We start from the raw sequence: 20,092 nt of genomic DNA, 5'->3' as shown, positions 1-20,092 counted from the left end.
ATCATTTCCATGGTTCTATAGAATGTAGTTTAAAGTTTGTTCCAGGAATGTAGATGGGCCGAATGGCCCCTTTCTATACTGTATCATTTCCATGGTTCTATAGAATGTAGTTTAAAGTTTGTTCCAGGAATGTAGATGGGCCGAATGGCCCCTTTCTATACTGTATCATTTCTACGGTTCTATAGAATGCAGTTTAAAGTTTGTTCCAGGGACCAAAGCGAACGTTTGCAAAGTATCAGCGGTGAAAATTTAAACTGATTCGGATTTGGACACCACACGGAAATTCAGAAAGTAGAAAATTTATGGAAGGGGGTGAGGTTGAGCTGAATGTTGTAAATCGAAGTGAGGAAAAGGATGATGACACAGCAAAAGGCAAGCTTGTACAGGTTCCATGTGCAAGAAACATCTGTCCCTTCAAAAAAGCATGTTCACTGTAGCACATATGGAAACTTACAATGTAATAAAGCAAAGGAATTCTGGTGTCAATTTTATCATTAATAACTGCAGATAGATCTGTGCTGTCCATATTTGAAGCACTCAGTTCTGCTTAGCTTCCCTCTCCTGTACAAAGGTATAGCTAACCCCAATTATAATCAGTGTGCTACAATATCCTCAGTAACCCCAGGGTGAATAAGAGTGAGCAACAACCAGGGAAGGTGTACAGAACTAATGTTATTCCAATGACTCTTGCTGCCTAATGAATTTGGATGTCTGAGCACAGTCTGATTGAGCCACAGTAGATTTTGATGGCTTGCTCAGTGTACAGACCCACACACGGAAGGCTGACAGTCAGAGTGGGGGGGGGGGGGGGGTGTGTGTGTGTGTGTGTATGTGTGTGTGTGTGTGTGTGTGTGTGGGGAGTGGGAGCTCATGCCTACTTAAACGTAACACAAAGAAAGTCACCAACTTCAGAGGAGGTGAGAGAAAGAAAAACACAAGGCAAATATTTTCAGGTTGCAAAATATCTCATGGATGAGTGGTGAATAAGGTGAGAGGCAGAAGATTCTCAGTGCAAGTTGCTTCAAATCCCAAAGCTTCTTTTTATATCATATTTTCCAATTGACAGCATCCACATCAGGCTTGGAGAGGAAGGGAGCGACACACATCAAAAAGCCCTTTGGACCCTTCACCCATCTCTCTTCCTACCCATTTCCTCAGCTGCTGTCTCAGTGCTGGGATTATATTTTGAGTAACATTCCACCAATGTTTCTGAAGGTTTGCTTTCCCAGACATTCTCTGAACGTTGGAATGATATGAGACAGATTGTGTATGGATTCAGATATAGAAGTAATTTATTTCCAGCGGATATCAGTCCTGCTTAGTCTGATTAGAAAGTCATCCAGAGTGGCTTTTCAGAGGCAAATAGCTTGTGAATAAGGTGAAAGAAATCTGAATCTTATTATCTAGAAAGCAGCATACAAGATGTGGAAGTGGCACTACTCCACACTCCCAAGACACGTACAGCACGGTCACCCATCAAACAATCCCAGGACAGGTACAGCACGGGGTTAGATACAGAGTAAAGCTCCCTTTACACTGTCCCCCCATCAAACACTCCCAGGACAGGTACAGCACGGGGTTAGATACAGAGTAAAGCTCCCTTTACACTGTCCCCCCATCAAACACTCCCAGGACAGGTACAGCACGGGGTTAGATCTGCTGTGAAGTTCTCTTTATAAACTTCCAAGGTAACGCAGTCCCAGGCTCAGCGAAACAGTGCCACATTTTTCCCCATCTCACATTAGCCACTGCCACCACCTCCTGTCATGCTGCCAATTAGCAGCAAATTAGATAAAACTTTGAAAACCGATGGCAACACCAGTTTGAGGAGTAAATTCAGCATCCTCTTGACATTTTCTTGCTACGCAGGACCGCAGGAAACTCTGCACTGTCCACTTACCATGACAGTAAGCATGACGACGATCACTATTCCAACAACTCCTGTGAACGGAATGAGGTAATATCCCAGTGGGAAGTTGAAGTCTGGCATCAGCACAATGTATGCACTGTGAATAGACAGAACAACGAGGAACATTTGAAGTGGGGACTGATACAGACAATTCTGATATTCTGGGAAGTATACCTCCACCACCACCGAAAGGAACAGAACTAATATACAAACAAACATCACAGTTCAGTTTGAGAGTTGCCTCCCCAGGACAGAACCACTGCAGCACAATTAGACCAACGCAACAACAGATGGGAGAGAGGCAGGAGTGAAATCCCCTCCGACTCCCTCATAATGTGACAGGAGCTTACCGTGATTGTGATGTCACAAGCTTCAGGCTGAACGTGACACACGCTGGAGTTTTCACAAAAGAATCTTTTACACTAAGGCTACTGACTAGTAAATTCAGGGAGCTGGGCTTAAACTGACCACTGTCATCTCCAAGCGCCAAACAAATCTAGGCTTAATTCACTGACCAGGATTCTATCTATCCTATCTGTGCTCCGGTTATGTTGCAGGGTTACCATCCATTCCAGCCTAGTGGCTTGCTCCGATCCCCTGGATTTGCAGCTGCCTAGGCAGGGAGACAGGACACAGTTATAGCCAGATGGACACTCAGAGTTATTATAGTGCAGGAGGGCACTCAGCTGATTGTCCCTCTGATAGCTCATTCATGTGGTATCCAATTAATAGCATTAGTTGGAAATAAATATCACTAACAATGACAAATCTATCTACTCCTCATAGCACTGTCATCACTAAATCCCCCACTCTCAGCATGCTGACCAGAAACTCAACTGGACATTCATATAGACTGCAGCTGGGATTCTGCAGAGACCAATTCACCTCCTGGCTCCCCAGATCCTGCTCACCATCTAAAAGGCCCAAGTCAGGAGTGTAATGGAATACTCCCCACTTGTCTGGATGAGTGCAATTCCAACAACACTCAAGAAGCTCGGCACCATCCAGGACAAAGCAACTAGCTTGATTGGCACCACATCGAGCACCCTGAACACTTACTCCCCCCCATCACTGACAAATAGTGGTTGCTATCTATAAGATGCACTGCAGCAAATCAACAGCATTTTAAACTCTTAGAAGGAGCAAGGAAAGCAGGCACCAACTGCTTTCCTTGGTGGTTGAGGTAAATTTCCCACTTGCCAGTTTAAATTTGGGTCACACACCATTTACATTGGAAATGAAATCACGGTAGCACAGTGGTTAGCACTGCTGCTTCACAGCTCCAGGGACCTGGGTTCGATTCCCAGCTTGGGTCACTGTCTGTGTGGAGTTTGCACATTCTCCCCTTTTCTGTGTGGGTTTTCTCCGGGTGCTCCGGTTTCCTCCCACAGTCCAAAGATGTGCCGGTTAGGTTAATTGGCCATGCTAAAATTGTGCCTTAGAGTCCCGGGATGCGTAGGTTAGAGGGATTAGTGGGTGAAGTGTGTAGGGATGGGGCCTGAATGGGATTGTGGTCGGTGTAGTCTCAATGGGCTGGGTGGCCTCTTTCTGCACTATAGTGTTTCTGTGGTCAAGGTATCTCACCACCACCTTCACAAATTATTTGGGGTGGGCAACTAATTATGGCTGAGCCACAACCCTGGTGAAGGAAGTGAAGTTTCATTCCCCTGCCTTTTCCCATTGCCAAATTTTCCCCTTCAGGTATGTATCCAGTTCTCTTTTGAAAGTTACCACTGACTCTACTCCCACTGGCCTAAAGGTCAGACACAAGTAACTCAACTCCTGACTCCCCAAAGCCTGTCCACCACCTACAAGGCACAAGTCAGAAGTGTGATAGAATACTCCCCACTTGCCTGGATGGGTGCAGCTCCAACAACACTCAAGAAGCTCGACACCATCCAGGACAAAGCAGCCCTGGCACCCCATCCACAAACACTCACTCCCTCCACCACCATTAGCAGCTGTGTGTACTATCTACAAGATACACTGCAGCAACTCACCAAGGTTCCTTATGCAGCACCTTCCAACTTTACAATCACTACCATCTAGAAGGACAAGAGCAGCAGATACCTGGGAATGCCTCCACCTACAGGTTCCCCTCCAAGTCACTCACCATCCTAACTTGGAAAGATATCAACCGTTCTTTCAAAGTGGCAGGGTCAAAATCCTGTAACTCCCTCCCTAACAGCACTGTGGGTGTACCTACACCACATGGACTGCAGCAGTTCAAGAAGGCAGCTCACCACCACATTCTCAAGGGCAATTAGGGATGGGCAATCAATACTGTACTAGTCAGCAATACCCATGTCCCATAAATGAACTTTAAAAAGACAGGGAACGTCTGATACTACAATTTGCTGAGAAAAAGAGCGTTTATCTTGTTCTGCAGTTTTACTATGAATGTTAACTTGTATTATGCACTTTACTGATTTATTAGTGCCAAGTCAGCACTTAAGAATCCAAATGCTGTTTTGAAAATATTTTGGGCAGCACGGTGACACAGTGGTTAGCACTACTGCGTTCACAGCACCAGGGACCCAGGTTTAATTCTGGCCTTGGCTCACCGTCTGTATGGAGTTTGCATGTTCTCCCCATGTTTGCGTGGGTTTCCTCCATGTGCTCCAGTTTCCTCCCACAGTCCGAAGATGTGCGGGTTAGGTGGATTGGCCATGCTAAATTGACCCTAGTGTTAGGGGAATTAGTAAGGTAATTATGTGGGGTATGGGAATAGAGCCTGGGTGGGATTGTGGTCAGTGCAGACATGATAGGCTGAATGGCCTCATTCTGCATTCTGTAGGGATTCTATGAGCTTCTGTGGAAGACAGGAGAGTGCAGAGGGAAGAAAATAATGTTAAAAATATCCACCTGTGGACATAGATCAGGAGATAATGATGTGGGACTTTGAGCTGAACTGCACACAGACAGAAAGGTCTGAGCTGTGACACTCTGGGGTGAATGCATCAGATTTCGAACCTGAGTCTGGGGAGAGTGCGGTGAAGATAGAAGCAGCACATGCATCTTCCCACAGCATTTACAGCTCTCAATATTGGAAGCACACAGACCTTTGGGAGAAGGGTGCTAGGTCACTAAGGGAAAATTAGAATCAAATAAGTGGTGCCAAGGTTATGTGTTGGCTTGCAGGAAGCAGGACTTGGAATCAGACATGAATGCCTGCTCAGAATTGGAAAGCAGATTTGGAAGTTCAGGATAACATAAGGTGTTGATTCAAGTCCTCAAATCTGACATTTTCATGTACTTATAGACACTTACAATGACCATGATACAGTACAACTAACATGCACCATTCATCTCCTTACCCTTTGTCGTAAGTGAACAGAGATTTGAGGAACTGGGAAGCACGAGCCCCGATAAACACGGACGGGATTGTTATCTGATGCCTGATCTCTTCTGCAGAATTAAATGAAATGTCAGTCAACTATCAATTAGAGTCATAGAGGTTTACAGCATGGAAACAGGCCCTTTGGCCCAACTTGTCCATGTCACCCTTTTTTTTAAAACCCCTAAGCTAGTCCCAATTGCCTGCATTTGGCCCATATCCCTCTATACCCATCTTGCCCATTCAACTATCTAAATGCTTTTTAAAAGACAAAATTGTACCCGGTTCCACTACTATCTTTGGCAACTCGTTCCAGACACACCACCCTATGTGTGAAAAAAATTGCCCCTCTGGATCCTTTTGTATCTCTCCGTGCTCACCTTAAACCTCTGCCCTCTAGTTTTAGACTCCCTATCTTTGGGAAAAGGTATTGACTATCTAGCTGATCTGTGCCCCTCATTATTTTATGGACCTCGATAAGATCACCCCTCAGCCTCCGACTCTCCAGAGAAAAATTCTGGAAGAGTGCCCTCACTTGCCCCACGCCCCAAGTCCTACAACCTGCTTTCGGAGTCTGCTGCAAATATCAATTAAATCAACTTCTGGAGATCAGCTCCAACCTCAGCTATGTATTAATCTCCCCCTCCCTCACAACAGCATTCTGGGTGCATCTATATCACATGGGTCAAGAAAGCAGCTCACAACCATCTCCTCAAGAGCAATAAATTACTGGCCAAGACAGTGACACCCACATCACAAGTAAGAATTCACATTGAGATAGGGATCAGAAGATAAACCAAGGCACCAGCTTGTGCTGAGGTGAATGTAAGCATTCAACATAACCGTTAAAAGAGCTGCAGGCACTGCTCCCAAAATGCTGTCCAACCAACAACAAATGAAACAAGTTACCTGGTCAATGCAGACATTCCTTTTTTTGGGATCACACTGTACAAGTCAGTGACAAGGTTTGCTTATTATCACAACAGTGACCACACAGCAACATCATTACTGATGGACCACCTTTGGAGGTTCAGAAAGAATGAAAGCCAATGTTTAAATCTAATTTATTTTTCCCTAAATTGGAATAAAGATGGTAATCTTACTCCCATGTCACAGGATGACAGATATGGAACACGGAAAAATGTGATGGAGGGAGCTTCACTCCAATACTGGGAGTGGTTGATGGGGGCAGTGAAGGAGAAGGTTTACTCTGTATCTAACCCCGTGCTGTACCTGTCCTGGGAGTGTTTGATGGGGGGACAGTGTAGAGGGAGCTTTACTCTGTATCTAACCCCGTGCTGTACCTGTCCTGGGAGTGTTTGATGGGGACAGTGTAGAGGGAGCTTTACTCTGTATCTAACCCCGTGCTGTACCTGTCCTGGGAGTGTTTGATGGGGGGGACAGTGTAGAGGGAGCTTTACTCTGTATCTAACCCCGTGCTGTACCTGTCCTGGGAGTGTTTAATGGGGGGACAGTGTAGAGGGAGCTTTACTCTGTATCTAACCCGTGCTGTACCTGTCCTGGGAGTGTTTGATGGGGGACAGTGTAGAGGGAGCTTTACTCTGTATCTAACCCCGTGCTGTACCTGTCCTGGGAGTGTTTGATGAGGGGACAGTGTAGAGGGAGCTTTACTCTGTATCTAACCCCGTGCTGTACCTGTCCTGGGAGTGTTTGATGGGGGGACAGTGTAGAGGGAGCTTTACTCTGTATCTAATCCTGTGCTGTACCTGTCCTGGGAGTGTTTGATGGGGGGACAGTGTAGAGGGAGCTTTACTCTGTATTTGACCCCGTGCTGTACCTGTCCTGGGAGTGTTTGATGGGGGGACAGTGTAGAGGGAGCTTTACTCTGTATCTAATCCCGTGCTGTACCTGTCCTGGGAGTGTTTGATGGGGGACAGTGTAGAGGGAGCTTTACTCTGTATCTAACCCTGTGCTGTACCTGTCCTGGGAGTGTTTGATGGGGGGACAGTGTAGAGGGAGCTTTACTCTGTATCTAACCCCGTGCTGTACCTGTCCTGGGAGTGTTTGATGGGGGGACAGTGTAGAGGGAGCTTTACTCTGTATCTAACCCCGTGCTGTACCTGTCCTGGGAGTGTTTGATGGGGGGACAGTGTAGAGGGAGCTTTACTCTGTATCTAACCCGTGCTGTACCTGTCCTGGGAGTGTTTGATGGGGGACAGTGTAGAGGGAGCTTTACTCTGTATCTAACCCCGTGCTGTACCTGTCCTGGGAGTGTTTGATGGGGGACAGTGTAGAGGGAGCTTTACTCTGTATCTAATCCCGTGCTGTACCTGTCCTGGGAGTGTTTGATGGGGGGACAGTGTAGAGGGAGCTTTACTCTGTATCTAACCCTGTGCTGTACCTGTCCTGGGAGTGTTTGATGGGGGGAACAGTGTAGAGGGAGCTTTACTCTGTATCTAACCCCGTGCTGTACCTGCCCTGGGAGTGTTCAATGGGGGACAGTGTAGAGGGAGCTTTACTCTGTATCTAGCCTCGTGCTGTAGCTGTCCTGGTAGTGTTTGAGGATAGTCATGTTGTGGAGATGCTGGTGTTGGACTGGGGTAAACACAGTAAGAAGTCTCACAACACCAGGTTAAAATCCAACAGGTTTATTTGGAGCAAACGCTGCTAGCTTTTGGAACTGGTTGTTCCTTCGTTAAGTGGGTGGGAGTTCTGATCACAAAGAGGGCATATAAAGACACAAATTCAATTTACATGACTAATGATTGGAATGTGAGTCTTTACAACTAATCAAGTCTTCAAGGTTTAGACAATGTGAGTGGACAGAGCATTAAGCACAGGTTGAATTGTTTCCAGACAGGAAAGTTAGTGAGATTTTGCAAGTCCAGGCAAGTTGTGGGGGTTACAGATAGTGTGACATGAAGCCAAGATCCCAGTTGAGGCCATCCTCATGCGTGCGGAACTTGGCTATCAGTCTCTGCTCAGCGACTCTGCGCTGTCGTGTGACGTGAAGACCGATATATGACAGCGCAGGGTCACTGAGCAGATACTTATAGCCAAGTTCCACACAACGAGGATGGCCTCAACTGGGATCTTGGGTTCATGTCACACTATTTGTAACCCCCGTGACTTGCCTGGGCTTGCAATGTCTCACTTACTGTCCTGTCTGGAGACAATACACATCTCATTAACCTGTGCTTAATGCTATCTCCACTCACATTGTCTGCACCTTTAAGACTTGATTCACTGTAAAGACTTGCATTCTAATCAGTATTCTGTAAACGGAGTGTGTGTCTTTACATACCCTGTTTGTGATCAGAACTCCCCACTCACCTGACGAAAGAGTAGCGCTCTGAAAGCTAGTGGCTTGTGCTACCAAATAAACCTGTTGGACTTTAACCTGGTGTGGTGACACTTCTTACTGTGTTAACCCCAGTCCAACACTGGCATCTCCACATCATAACTACCATTGACAGTGTTTGATGAGGGCAGCGTAGAGGGATCTTTACTCTGTATCTAACCCCGTGCTGTACCTGTCCTGGGAGTGTTTGATGGGGACAGCATAGAGGGATCTTTACTCTGTATCTAACCCCGTGCTGTACCTGTCCTGGGAGTGTTTGATGGGGACAGCATAGAGGGATCTTTACTCTGTATCTAACCCCGTGCTGTACCTGTCCTGGGAGTGTTTGATGGGGGGACAGTGTAGAGGGAGCTTTACTCTGTATCTAACCCCGTGCTGTACCTGTCCTGGGAGTGTTTGATGGGGGGGACAGTGTAGAGGGAGCTTTACTCTGTATCTAACCCCGTGCTGTACCTGTCCTGGGAGTGTTTGATGGGGGACAGTGTAGAGGGAGCTTTACTCTGTATCTAACCCCGTGCTTTACCTGTCCTGGGAGTGTTTGATGGGGGGGACAGTGTAGAGGGAGCTTTACTCTGTATCTAACCCTGTGCTGTACCTGTCCTGGGAGTGTTTGATGGGGACAGTGTAGAGGGAGCTTTACTCTGTATCTAACCCCGTGCTGTACTTGTGCTGGGAGTGTTTGATGGGGACAGTGTAGAGGGAGCTTTACTCTGTATCTAACGCGGCGCTGTAGCTATCCTAAGAGTGTTTGATGGAGGACAGTATGGAGGGAACTGTAAAGAGTTAGAACGTACCATTGCTGGAGCGCATGCTGAGTAGTTGATCTGAATCAACATTGTGCACAATTGCAGCTTTGTATCCAGCCTGCTGTGCTTGAAGTACCTGCAAGAAAAAAACCACAATGCTGTTTCTCACTGGTGCAGGCCCTTAAGCAGTTGGACAAAATAAAGTTATCTTCCTTGTTTTTTTTATGTGAATCTCTCTAGCCTAAGACTCATCCACCGCTGAGTGCAAAACAGCCATGCAGGAGTCGGGTGGTACTGGGGAGACATTTCTGCAATGAAAGTGTTTGAGATGAATGCAGATTAGGAGATAGAATATTATCATTTACTGTGAGGGGAACTGATTAGAAAAGTACAAATGTTAAGTTTTAGTTGTACAGGGCACTAGTGTGACCCCATTTGGAGTATTATCTACTGTGTTGGTCTCCTTATTTAAGGAAGGATATAAATATATTGGAAGAATATATTGAAAGTTTACCTGACTAATATAAAGTTTATTTATTAGTGTCACAAGTAGGCTTACATTAACACTGCAATGAAGTTCCTGTGAAAATCCTCTAGTTGCCACACTCCGGTGTCTGTTCGGGTACACTGAGGGAGAGAATTTAGCATGGCCAATTCACCTAACCAGCATGTCTCTCGGAGCGTGGGAGGAAACCTAGGCAGACACAGGAAGAATGTGCAGACTCCACACAAACAGTGAACCAAGCCGGGAATCAAATGCAGGTTCCTGGCACTGTGAGGCAGCTGTGCTAACCCACTGTGCCACCCCATATCTGGAATGGGTGAGTTATCTAATAAGGAAAGGTTGGATGGGCTGGACTCGGATCTGCTGGGGGTTGGAGGAGTAGGAGATGATTTGATTGCAATATAAGATCCTGAGGGGTATTGAGAGGCTGGATCTGGAGAGGATACTTCCTCTTGTGGAAGAATCTAGAACCTGGGGATCACTGTTTATAAATGAGGAGCTGCTCATTTAAAACAGAGATGAAAGAATTCTTTTCTCTTGGAGAATCGTTTTGGAAACCTCTTGCTGAAAAGGTTGTGGAAGCAAATTCTTTGAATATTTTAAGGCAGATAGATCCTTGGTAAACCAGATAGGCTGTTAGAGGCAGGTGGGATATAGATTTGAGATTACTATCAGATCCACTATGATCTTATTAAATGGCATGGCAGTCTTGAGGGGCTGACTGGCCTTCTCCTATATTTTGTTCCTGTGTTCGTATATACAACAAAGGCTGAGCGCCCATTCTGGATAGGATACATCCTGGATTACTGAGGGAAGTAAGACAAATAATTACAGATCCGCTAACTACAATCTTTCCATTCCCCATTAGATACAGGAGTACTGTCTAAGAACCAGAGGACTGTAAACATGACTCCTTTATTCAAACAAAGGGGAGAAGTGTCAAGCAGAAACCACAAGCCAGCCAGTTTAATGTCAGTTCTTCCAGAAGCAGAGGGGATTTACTAGAATAGTTCCAGGGATAAAGAATTACAGTTATATAGAAGCTAGTATTATTATTGTCAAAGCATAGAAGGCCAGGAGGTTATCTGACGGAGGTGTTTGGGCAAAATTAGGAGAAAGGCTCTTTTCAAGAGCCGAATTGTCAATAATCGGAGGCACAGATTGAAGATGATTGACTAAAGAACCAGAGGCAAAAGCTGGAAAAGTGTTTGAATGTAACAAGCTGCCGTGATCATGAATGTGAAATCAGACAGGGTGATGGAAATAGCTTTTCAAAGTGGAAATACGAAGAAAGAATTGCAGGAATATGGGCAATGAGCCGGGAAGTGCGGCCAACTGGACTACTTTTCGAAAGAGCTGGCAGACTCAATGGGCTGAAGACTCGATGTCCACAGTATAATCTATTCCAAATGGCAATGGGTGGCTGCAGCAAGAATTCAACCCCAGCATTAACACCCTTTGCCCCTCAGGCACAAGCTTCACAAAAAAGATGGTAACAGAATGACTGCCCAAGTGATGAAGTTTCTTGTTATGAGTGATATGTGAACAGGCGTGTGGAATTTCACTGCTCCTACCTCTTCTGATCATTAGTAAATCAAATCAAATCCTAATCCTCACAGCCCTGTGTAACTTCCTGATGTGTAACTGAGACATTGAAGGTTGGCAGCATATGGGCAGCACGGTGGCACAGTGGTTAGCACTGTTGCCTCATCAGGATAAAGCAGCCGGGTTCAATTCCCAACTTGGGTCACTGTCTGCGTGGAGTTTACACGTTCTCCCTGTGTCTGTGTGGGTTTCCTCCGGGGCACCCCAGTTTCCTCCCACAGTCCAAAAGAGATGCTGGTTAGGTGCATTGGACGTGCTAAATTCTCCCTCAGTGTACCTGGAATGTGGCAACTAGGGGATTTTCACAGTAACTTCATTGCAGTGTTAATGTAATCCTACTGGTGACTAATAAATAAACTTATTTCAATGATCTATTAGTGTCCTGGTGAAGCCCACTGAAATCTTTACTGCTTATTAGATTTTTTAATATTTCTGTCATTTACAAGCTTAGAAACTATGCCTACATGCAGAAGTCTAAGTTATTAACATGGTTAATTACACTAAATGATCAAACAATGTCTGCAGCAGGTTTATCTGCAGTAAATAGTTAGGGAAGAAAGTGTGGCAACTGGGGATTTTCACAGTAACTTCTTTGCAGTGTGAATGTAAGCCTACTCATGTCACTAATAAATAAACTTTAAGCTTTGATAATGCAGTAACAATACAATCTAAGTATCTTGTACATTTAGCTGTTCGATATGGAATATTTCCCAGGTCGTGGACCGACACTGTTACAAACCTTGATGTCGAAATTGCACCCATATCTGCGAATCAGAACGATAAAGTCGAGGATGGTGGTGTTTGAAGGAGGTGGTGCGATTGGCTCACAAGCATTATCCGGCTTTGCAAATACCAGATAACCCTACAAGAATTGCAAGAGAAATACTTTTAACTTTTAATTAGAGACCTAATTCTTTCCTAATTGTAAAGCTATTCTTGAGACTTGAACAGCTGCAGTTACAATGGAGGTCCCACTTGCCTTCCTAAAACACCAGGAACAAAGACTGTCACTTTACTTGGAGAGTAAATTATCCACTAATTTGCTAAAAGTTAACACACAACTTCTCCCTTTCTTAGCTCCCGAACTTCCTAATTTTCTCAGTCGTGTCCAGTTCCTTCCCCCACCCTCTCCTCCCAAGTCGCCATGCAGCTCATTTGTACCGAGACTGTCCAATTATCCTTGTTCATTGTTGCCCAGTTTTGACAATGTCACATTTCTACATGCATGAGATAATTAGTGCAAGCACATGCAACTGAACCCCACCAGAGTAACCAGTGTGCACATTAGCCAAGATAAAAAACATTACAATCAACTGAAATCCGCAATAAAATACTTTTCCTAAAGTGTGCATGTATTTTCCCTTTGATTTTTACCGCGCCACCCCCAAATGTCGGCTTCCCAATCAAACAAGCACTTTTGAAATGCTATCACTACTGTAATATAGCAAGGTAATACAAATTTCAATTAAATAATGACCATAGAATTCCTACAGTGCAGAAGGAGGCCATGTGGCCCATCAGGTCTGCACCGTCCACAATCCCACCCAGACCCTATTCCCGTAACCCCATACATTTACCCTGCCACTTCTGCTGACACTAGGGTCAAGTTAGCATAGCCAATCAACCTAACCCACACATCTTTGAAAAGTGGGAGGAAACCCACGCAGGCACAGGGAGAACGTGCAAACTCCACACAGATAGTAACCTAAGGCCAGAATTGAACACGGGTCTCTGGCGCTGTGAGGCAGCAGTGCTAACCACCGTGCCGCCTGTTCATCTGATCAGATTATCTGCTTTAGGTACTGATTGAGGGATGAATATTAGTCAGAGAGATCACCCCTGTTCTTTTTCAAATTGTCCCAAAGAGTCAATTACGTCCACCTGAATGACAAACGTGGCTTTGATTGAACGTTTCATCTAAAGGAAGACACCTCTGATTGTGCAGCACACCCCAGGTACTGGAACTAGGCATGGGTTTGGAATTGTGTTCAGGTCTCTGAGGGGAAACCTCCTGACCCAGAGACATGAGGATAATCCACTGAGAACAGCTGCCAATATTTTCTCTTTGTGACGTGTGAAAATGTGAAAGTTTAAATGATCTGAAATCAAAGGTGGGTTATGATGAATGGAGAAAGCTACTTGCCCTGTCCCTTGTGTCTCCCTTTTTCTCCCACTTTGGGAACATGCTGAGATTGTGAAAGACGCTACAGCAATGCAAGTGTTTCCCCGATTCTCGTTCTTTAGTGAAAGCAATAAACCTACCTGCAGCCCTTCTTTCAGCAGCTGATAGCCAAACATTGATGGTAAGTCCTCAAAGATCATGGTGGTATTGGGGGTACTGTTTGTGTACTGTGCAAAGAAATAGACTCATTATTCATGACCATTAATATGTTGCTTTTCTTTCCTTCTCTTCATGCGAGGCAATGTAACGTTAGTATCAAGCTTCTGTCAGAAGGAGATAAGTGATGCATTTTGGTAGATTGAACCAGGGCAGGACTTACTCCGTTAATGGTACGGCATTGAGGAAAGTTGCAGAACAAGGAGATCTAGGGGTACAGGTTTATAGCTCCTTGAAAGTGGAGTCACAAGTGGACAGAGTGGTAAAGAAGGCATTTGGCATGCTTGGGCTCATTGGTCACAACATTGAATACAGGAGCTGGGACATCCTGTTTTCTTATCATTCATCCGTGGGACACGCATGTCACTGGCTGGGCCAGCTTTTATTGTCCATCCCTAGTTGCCCTTGGAGGGCAGGTGAGAGTCAACCACATTGCTGTGACTCTGGAGTCACACGTAGGCCAAACCAGGTAAGGATGGCAGGTTTCCTTTCCTAAAGATCATCAGTGAACCAGATGGGTTTTTCCAACAATCGACAATGGGGCATCAGTAGATTCTTAATTCCAGATATTTTTTATTGAATTCAAATTCCATCGTCTGCCATGGCGGGATTCGAACTCAGATCCCCAGAACATTAGGTGAGTTTCTGAATTAATAGTCTAGCGATAATATCACTAGGCTATCACCTCCCCTGTTGAAGTTGTACAAGACATTGGTAAGGCTACAGTTGGAATGCTGCATACAGTTCTGGTCACCCTATTATGCAAAGGATATTATTAGACTAGAAAGAGTGCAGAAAAGATTTACTAGGATGCTACCAGGACTTGATGGTTTGATTTATAAGGAGAGGTTGGATAGACTGGGACTTTTTTCTCTGGAGCGTAGGAGGCTGAGGGGTGATCTTATAGAGGTTCCTAAAGCAATGAGGGACACAGATCAGCTAGATAGTCAATATCTTTTCCCAAAGGTAGGGGAGTCTAAAACTAGAGGGCAGAGGTTTAAGGTGAGAGGGGAGAGATACAAAAGGATCCAGAGGGGCAATTTTTTCACACAGAGGGTGGCGAGTGTCTGGAACAAGCTGCCAGAAGTAGTAGTCGTGGCGGGTACAATTTTGTCTTTTGAAAAGCGTTTAGACAGTTACATGTGTAAGATGGCTATAGAGGGACATGGGAGAAACGCGGGCAATTGGGTCAAATTTAAGAAGGGTGGCACATGGGCAAGTTGGGCCGAAGGGCCTGTTTCCATGCTGTAAAGCTCTATGACTAAAAGGTCTTCCTGCAACTGCAAGCAACTTCAGAAAGGGTGCATGATAAGAGAGGATGAAAATCACCAGCAGGTTTTTGGGCTGGATCTTATCTGGAAATATGATTTCTTGCAAGAGGCACACCTCAGTCAGCAAGGCAGACAGACAATGCGTCACCTCACAGAAGACCTAAAATATTTTAAAAATCTATTCAAGTTGCAATATGTTACAAATGCAATTTATCACACTGCTAGATTTTGGGACTATCTCTTTAATTAAAGAATGTACAAACTTAATACTTAGGAACAAGATTACGCCTATCATTGAGTTTAAAGCCAAGATTGGCAGATTTCTGAATGTGAATTACATAAAAGGATATGGCAATACGGTGGAAAAAGGCCACCAAAGTGAATGACAAGGTCATAACCATATCAAATTGTGGAGCAGGCTCGATGGGCTGAATGGCCTACTTCTGCTCCAATGTTCTATATTCCTATCTGGTCCTGTTTCACTATTCAGTAAGATAATGGCTGATTGAGGTCTCAATTGTACTTTCCTGTCCCTTGTTTATCAAAATGCTAACTCAGCCTTGAATAATTTCAATGAGCCAGGCTTCACTGCTTTCTGGGGAAGAGAATTCCAAAGACTAATTATTCTAAGGCTCCTAACAACTTACGAATTGCCCAACCAGTCTTATTGCTGTCACTCACTTTAGGACTTCTCCAGAAATTGAGAAAAGCCCCTTTAGACAGTCACTCAAAAAGTATGAATCCATGGAAAAGGGAGAGACAAACCGGGGAAAGCTGAGAATGATCATCATAGAATCCCTACAGTGCAGAAAGGGGCCATTCAGCCCATCGAGTGTGCAGCGACCACAATCCCATCCAGTCCCTATCCCCGTAGCCCCATGTATTTACCCTGCTGGACCCCGGACACTGGGAAACAATTTACTATGGTCAATCAACCTAACCCACACATCTTTGGACTGTGGGAACAAACCGGAGCACCCAAAGGAAACCCATGCAGAGAACACACAAACTCCGCATGGACAATGATCCAAGCCAGGAATTGCACCTGGGTCCCTGGCGCTGTGAGACAGCAGTGCTAACCCACTGTGTCACCGTGCCGCTGGGATTGAACCCGGGTCCCTGGCGCTGTGAGGCAGCAGCGCTAACCCACTGTGTCACCGTGCCGCTGGGATTGAACCCGGGTCCCTGGCACTGTGAGGCAGCAGTGCTAACCCACTGTGTCACCGTGCCGCTGGGATTGCACCCGGGTCCCTGTGAGGCAGCAGCGCTAACCCACTGTGTCAACGTGCCGCTGGGATTGAACCCGGGTCCCTGGCGCTGTAAGGCAGCAGCGCTAACCCACTGTGTCACCGCGCCGCTGGGATTGCACCCGGGTCCCTGTGAGGCAGCAGCGCTAACCCACTGTGTCACCGTGCCGCTGGGATTGAACCCGGGTCCCTGGCGCTGTGAGGCAGCAGTGCTAACCCACTGTGTCACCGTGCCGCTGGGATTGAACCCGGGTCCCTGGCACTGTGAGGCAGCAGTGCTAACCCACTGTGTCACCGTGCCGCTGGGATTGAACCCGGGTCCCTGGCACTGTGAGGCAGCAGTGCTAACCCACTGTGTCACCGTGCCGCTGGGATTGCACCCGGGTCCCTGTGAGGCAGCAGCGCTAACCCACTGTGTCACCGTGCCGCTGGGATTGAACCCGGGTCCCTGGCGCTGTGAGGCAGCAGCGCTAACCCACTGTGTCAACGTGCCGCTGGGATTGAACCCGGGTCCCTGGCACTGTGAGGCAGCAGTGCTAACCCACTGTGTCACCGTGCCGCTGGGATTGCACCCGGGTCCCTGTGAGGCAGCAGCGCTAACCCACTGTGTCACCGTGCCGCTGGGATTGAACCCGGGTCCCTGGCGCTGTGAGGCAGCAGCGCTAACCCACTGTGTCACCGCGCCGCTGGGATTGAACCCGGGTCCCTGGCGCTGTGAGGCAGCAGCGCTAACCCACTGTGTCACCATGCCACCCCTGGTGTTGGACTGCTTCCTATAAAAATGGTTACTCTGTGGAGAGCAGGGTTTAACGTGTAGCTGCAGCATGAGCTTTTCTATCACGTGAAAAAGATTGTTTTTTTGTACTTTACAGTATGAGTAACTTCCTAATAGCATTTAATCAGTGCTCCTTTTAGATCATATTGAATGGCGGGGCAGGTTTGAAGAGCCTGGTGGCTATTCCTGCTCTTATTTCTTGCTCTAGTTTGGTACAGTAGAAAATATTACAATTTGATACCTTGTAATGTGACTTTTCAGTCATTGGGAATTTCATTGCCACAGAAGATCGTGGAGGCCAGGTCATTAAGTATATTTAATACAGAGGTTCTCCATTGGTAAGGGGATCAAAGATAATGGGGAAAAGGTGGGAGAATAGAGCTGAGAAACTTATCAGCCATGATTGAATGGCGGAGCAGACTCGATGGGCCAAATGGCCTAATTCTGCTTCTATATCTTATGGTCTTCAAAAATCTCCTTAAAAGTTACTGCTGTCTATGGAGATTGTAACAAATATTAGAAATATATCCAAAATGCAAAAATCAAGGATGACAGAATTTTAGATCTTAAAGTTTAAGAGCAAATGAAGGCAACAAAACCCAGAGATTCCAAGTGATATGTGATAATATAGAATACCAAAGCAAGAACATAAGAAATAGGAGCAGGAGTGGGCCATCCAGCCCTTCGAGCCTGCCCCGCCATTCAATAAGATCATGGCTGATCTGTCGTGGCTCAGTTCCACATTCCCACCCTCTCCCCATAACCCTCAATCCCCTCTCTTATCAAAAACCTATCAACCCGCGTTTTAAAAATATTTAGCGAGGTAGCCTCCACCACCTCAACAGGCAGAGAATTCCAGAGATTCACCACTCTTTGAGTGAAGAAGTTCTTCCTCAACTCCGTTCTAAACCACCCCCCCTTTATCTTGAGGCTGTGCCCCCTAGTCCTACTGTCCTTTCTGAGTGGGAAGAGCCTCTCCACCTCTATCCTATCCATCCCATTCATCATCTTATATGTCTCAATGAGATCTCCCTTCATTCTTCTAAACTCTAACGAGTACAAGCCTAGTTTATTCAGCCTCTCCTCATAGCTCAACCTCCTCAACTCCGGTATCAGCCTAGTAAACCTCCTCTGCACTCCCTCCAAGGCCAAAATATCCTTGCGTAAGTACGGCGCCCAAAACTGCACACAGTACTCCAGCTGCGGCCTCACCAATGCCCTATACAGCTGCAGCAAGACCTCCCTACTTTTATATTCAATCCCCCTCGCTATGAAGGCCAGCATCCCATTTGCCTTCCTGACCACCTGCTGCACCTGCAAGCTGGGTTTTTGCGACTCATGCACAAGGACCCCAAGGTCCCTCTGCACCGTTGCCTGCTGCAGTTTTTCGCCACGTAAGCAATAATCCTTCCTACCATTATTCCTACCAAAGTGGACCACCTCGCACTTGCCAACATTAAATTCCATTTGCCATTTCCTGGCCCATTCGCCCAGCCTATCTAGATCCTTCTGCAGACTCTCCACACACTCCGTGCAATTTGCCATTCCACCAATCTTGGTGTCATCAGCAAATTTCGACGCCATACACTCGGTTCCCTCCTCCAGATCATCTATATAAATGGTAAATAGCTGAGGCCCCAGCACCAACCCCTGGGGCACTCCACTAGTCACCAACCACCAATCCGAATAGCACCCATTAACCCCCACTCTCTGCCTCCTATTTGACAACCAATCCTCTATCCACGCTAACACCCTACCCCCAACTCCATGCCCCCTTACATTCTGCAATAACCTCTTGTGAGGTACCTTGTCAAACGCCTTCTGAAAATCAAGAAAGACCACATCCACCGGCTCTCCTCTATCCACCGCCCTAGACACATCCTCATAGAACTCCAATAAGTTTGTCAGACACGACTTCCCCTTAACGAAACCGTGCTGCGTCTGCTCTATCAAGCAATTCCCCTCAAGATGCCTCGCTATTTCCTCCTCGATGACAGTTCCTAACATTTTACCTACAACAGACGTTAAACTAACCGGCCTATAATTCCCTGCCTTTTGCCTGCCACCCTTCTTAAACAACGGAGTAACATTAGCCGTTTTCCAATCTTCCGGCACTTCCCCGGAATCCAGTGACGTTTGGAAAATAACCACCAAGGCATCCACTATAACCTCCGCCATTTCTTTCAGAACCCTCGGATGCATTCCATCCGGTCCTGGGGACTTGTCCACAATCAGTCCCTCCAGTCTGTCGAGCACCACCTCTCTAGTAACAGTAATGTCATTGAGACCCTCCAGTCCTACCACCTTTCCATCGCTAACACCCGGCAAATTATTCACGTCCTCCTCCGTGAAGACCGAAACAAAAAAGTTATTCAAGACCTCAGCGATTTCCGCATCCCCTACCACTAAGTCCCCCTTCTCATCCTCTAAAGGACCAACGTTCACCCTAGCCAGCCTCTTCCTTTTTATATATTTATAAAAACTCTTGCTATCCTTTTTTATATTAAGCGCTAGCCCAGCTTCATAGTTTCTCCTACCCTTCTTTATCAACTTCTTTGTCAATCTTTGTTGACATTTAAACCTCTCCCAATCCTCTTCTCCCCCACTACTCTAAACGCCTCCACTTTTAATTTAACACTTTCCTTCACCTCCTTCGTTATCCACGGCTTATTATCTCTCCTCCTACGGTCCTTTTTGACCATCGGAATAAATTTCCGTTGAGCACCAAGAAAGATCTCCTTAAAGATCCTCCACTGCTCCTCAGCAGACCTACCTTCCAACGCGCTCCCCCAGTCAACATTCGCCAATTCTTCTCTCATCCTACCGTACTCCCCTCTGTTCAAACAAAGGACGCGTGTCCGGGAACCCACTTTCTCCTCCTCCATCTGCATCAGAAACTCCACCATACAATGATCACTCTTCCCAAGAGGATCCTTCACCACAAGGTCCCTAATTCTACCCACCTCATTACATAACGCCAGATCCAAGATAGCTCGCTCCCTCGTCGGCTCCAATACACACTGTTCCAGGAAACTAT

The 20,092-nt window shown here is 46.2% G+C and overlaps 1 protein-coding gene across 3 annotated transcripts in view; it reads right to left on the bottom strand.

Moving 5' to 3' along the window:
• The window catches only part of LOC145337143 (E3 ubiquitin-protein ligase RNF167-like), a 118,986-nt gene that overhangs the window by 64,323 nt on the left and 34,571 nt on the right, over positions 1-20,092 (bottom strand). For all 3 annotated transcript variants that reach the window (XM_080181928.1, XM_080181929.1, XM_080181930.1), the window contains 5 exons: positions 13,687-13,773; positions 12,164-12,286; positions 9,363-9,450; positions 5,227-5,317; positions 1,901-2,006 (listed from right to left, as the gene is read on the bottom strand). In XM_080181928.1, coding sequence (XP_080038054.1) covers positions 1,901-2,006; positions 5,227-5,317; positions 9,363-9,450; positions 12,164-12,286; positions 13,687-13,773 — 495 coding nt within the window. The remainder of the gene's footprint in view (positions 1-1,900; positions 2,007-5,226; positions 5,318-9,362; positions 9,451-12,163; positions 12,287-13,686; positions 13,774-20,092) is intronic.

The sequence above is a fragment of the Carcharhinus amblyrhynchos genome, unplaced genomic scaffold (assembly GCF_965287045.1).
Source record: "Carcharhinus amblyrhynchos unplaced genomic scaffold, sCarAmb.v2.hapA scaffold_43, whole genome shotgun sequence".
In the NCBI taxonomy this organism is placed as follows: domain Eukaryota; kingdom Metazoa; phylum Chordata; class Chondrichthyes; order Carcharhiniformes; family Carcharhinidae; genus Carcharhinus; species Carcharhinus amblyrhynchos.
The sequence above is the reverse complement of the archived record's forward strand: the minus strand, read 5'-3'. Positions and strand labels throughout refer to the sequence as shown.